This window comes from Cyprinodon variegatus, unplaced genomic scaffold (assembly GCF_000732505.1).
Source record: "Cyprinodon variegatus isolate N-32 unplaced genomic scaffold, C_variegatus-1.0 Scaffold1125, whole genome shotgun sequence".
NCBI lineage: Eukaryota > Metazoa > Chordata > Actinopteri > Cyprinodontiformes > Cyprinodontidae > Cyprinodon > Cyprinodon variegatus.
Window position 1 is genome coordinate 85,601 of NW_015151578.1, and position 2,428 is coordinate 88,028.

Consider the following 2,428-nt stretch of genomic DNA (forward strand, 5'->3'; position numbering starts at 1 on the left):
TATATGAACCGTTTTTTAACGGCGGCTTTAATTTGAAAGGTCCCGGAAGGAAGTGTTACCTTAGCAATGTCCGAGGAGAAACAGCGGCCTTTATCATCGGAACTGCAGGTCGCCGCGCGGCACGTTGCTAGCTAGCTGCAATGCTGTAGCTGTTAGCGCGGTCATCGCTCTGCTTTCCGGTGCTCCACCCTCACCCCCGCTGCCAACAGAGCTCCACCCGCTCACCCCTCACCGTCCTCCGGCTTCTTATTCCTCTCTCTCCGCCCGTTAGCCCCTAGCTAACTCCTTAGCTAACTCCTCAGTAGCCGTCGCTTCCCTGAGCGGCTGGAGGAGCATGGCGATGAGACAGACCCCCCTCACCTGCTCCGGTCACACCCGGCCTGTGGTAGACCTGGCCTTCAGCGGAATCACCCCGTATGGATACTTCCTCATCAGCGCCTGCAAAGGTGAGGCTCCCCGGCAGCATGAGCAGAGCAGCTGCCCTGGTTAGTCCTGGCAGGGCTTCAATGATCCGGCCTCTCTGCGGGCAGAAGGAGCCTCTCTGCGGTGGAGGAACTAATATCGGTTAAAGTCAGTCAGATGTGGAGCCAATGAGAGCCAGAGGTCAGGGATCCAGGCTGGACTGGTTCAGGTTCTGCCTTAAGTCCGGATGGAGGGAGGTCAGGTCTGCTGGAAGGTCTCTGCGTCTTAGATTATAGAGCAGATCTGATTAATCTGTTATAATAACCACCTCATTTAATCCTCTAATCATTAACCTGAGTCTAAAACCTGCCTTTAGCTGACAGCCATCCACCTACAGCAGTATTTATACCACCATTGTTAAAATAGACATAAACATTTTACATTTAAGATGAAAATAATCCCTCAGTCGGTCTGATCTATAATCCACATCTCCTCACACAGCATCCAGCAGCTTCTGCCCAAACCCTTCACCCCTGACTAGTTAGTAACCAGTCCAGGTCTGGGATAACCAGTCCAGGTCTGGGATAACCAGTCCAGGTCTGGGATAACCAGTCCAGGTCTGGGATAACCAGTCCAGGTCTGGGATAGGGAGTTGCTCTAGAAGTGGTTTTAACTGGATTTGCTGAAATCTTTAAGCTTTCATCCTTTTTTAGCTCCATATCATTAATAATCTGATCAACGAAGCTTTAATAAAACGCTCTTCTTCTGGGGAATGGGTGAAAATGATGCTTTGATCTGAAGGAACCAATCAGCCGTCACCCTGCTTTACTGCAGTTCTTCCTGTTTGATCCGGTTGTAACTGAATGGATTGGAGCCAAAAGCAGCTTTGCTCTGAATGTTGACGGTGGATTCAGAGGATAACAGTTGGTCTTCACTCTACAGCCACAGCTGGCCTGGGGCACGCTGGCACAGAAGCTGGGCTGCATGACGATCAGCTCCATCTGCTGTGGTGATGCCACACATGCTCTCCTACGGAAGCCCAGAAGCATGGTGGTCTGGAGAGCCTGGACGTCAGCTGCTCGCCAGAAATTGATCTTTATTGATCTCAGAACTCTCTGCATTTAACCCCTCCCCTTTGGGGAGCAGAGGGCTGCCATCGTGCGGCGCTCGGGGAGCAGTGTGGGGTTAAGGGTCTTGCTCAGGGACCCAGAGTGGCAGTCTGTGGGAATCAAACCGGGAACTTGCAACCTTCCCAGAGCTCCAGCGCTCTGCTGTAAAGCTGGGCGTAAACTGTACGATATTGTCCATTGTTGCACGCAGCTACAGCTCACACTGTACGACCAAACCTCAGGGTTTAAAAGTTCACAGCTAATGATGATGTTTGTTCTCACGCTGCGATGCTCTGATGCGATCTACCTGCTCACACTGGACGTCTAAAAACCAGGTGGACTCAGCTCCGCAGTGAGATGGCGCTACTCGGACTCGTCTATCCAGAAGCTAAACCAGAAGAGGAATCTGAAGCTCACTAGAGTGAAACGCGCTGCCTTGGATATTTGTGTGATTTAGTGCTGAATCTGTCAATTTTACAGAAAGAACACCATTTCACTCATTGCACCCCCGCCATGCTGCTGTGTTTACATCAGAGAAGAAGAAGAAGAATCCTTGAGGAAACGCTCAGACCTGACGGACGCTCACAGTTAGGCTGGTTAATGGTTGAAATGTTGACGCTAAGCGTCTTTATCTCGTCTAACTGCAGCCGTCTGCAGCTCAGACATAGAGCTCACCAACTAGATGTGATTCTGACTCCATGTTCACGCCGTCCTCCTCTTTTGTCCCCCCCCCCCTCAGATGGTAAGCCCATGTTGCGCCAGGGAGACACAGGGGACTGGATCGGAACGTTTCTGGGTCACAAAGGCGCCGTCTGGGGAGCCACTCTGAACGCAGACGCCACCAAGGCCGCCACGGCAGCAGCTGATTTCACAGCGTGAGTGGGGGGGGGGGGGGGCGGTAACCAGTCCAGGTACGG

At 52.1% G+C, this 2,428-nt stretch overlaps 1 protein-coding gene across 1 annotated transcript in view; it reads left to right on the forward strand.

Annotated features, from left to right (window-relative positions):
- Positions 1-72: 72 nt before the first annotated feature.
- strap (serine/threonine kinase receptor associated protein) overlaps positions 73-2,428 on the forward strand; it is a 13,102-nt gene continuing 10,746 nt past the window's right edge. Inside the window, exons 1-2 of the mRNA XM_015400619.1 lie at positions 73-446; positions 2,251-2,386. Coding sequence (XP_015256105.1) covers positions 335-446; positions 2,251-2,386 — 248 coding nt within the window. The 5' untranslated portion in view covers positions 73-334. The remainder of the gene's footprint in view (positions 447-2,250; positions 2,387-2,428) is intronic.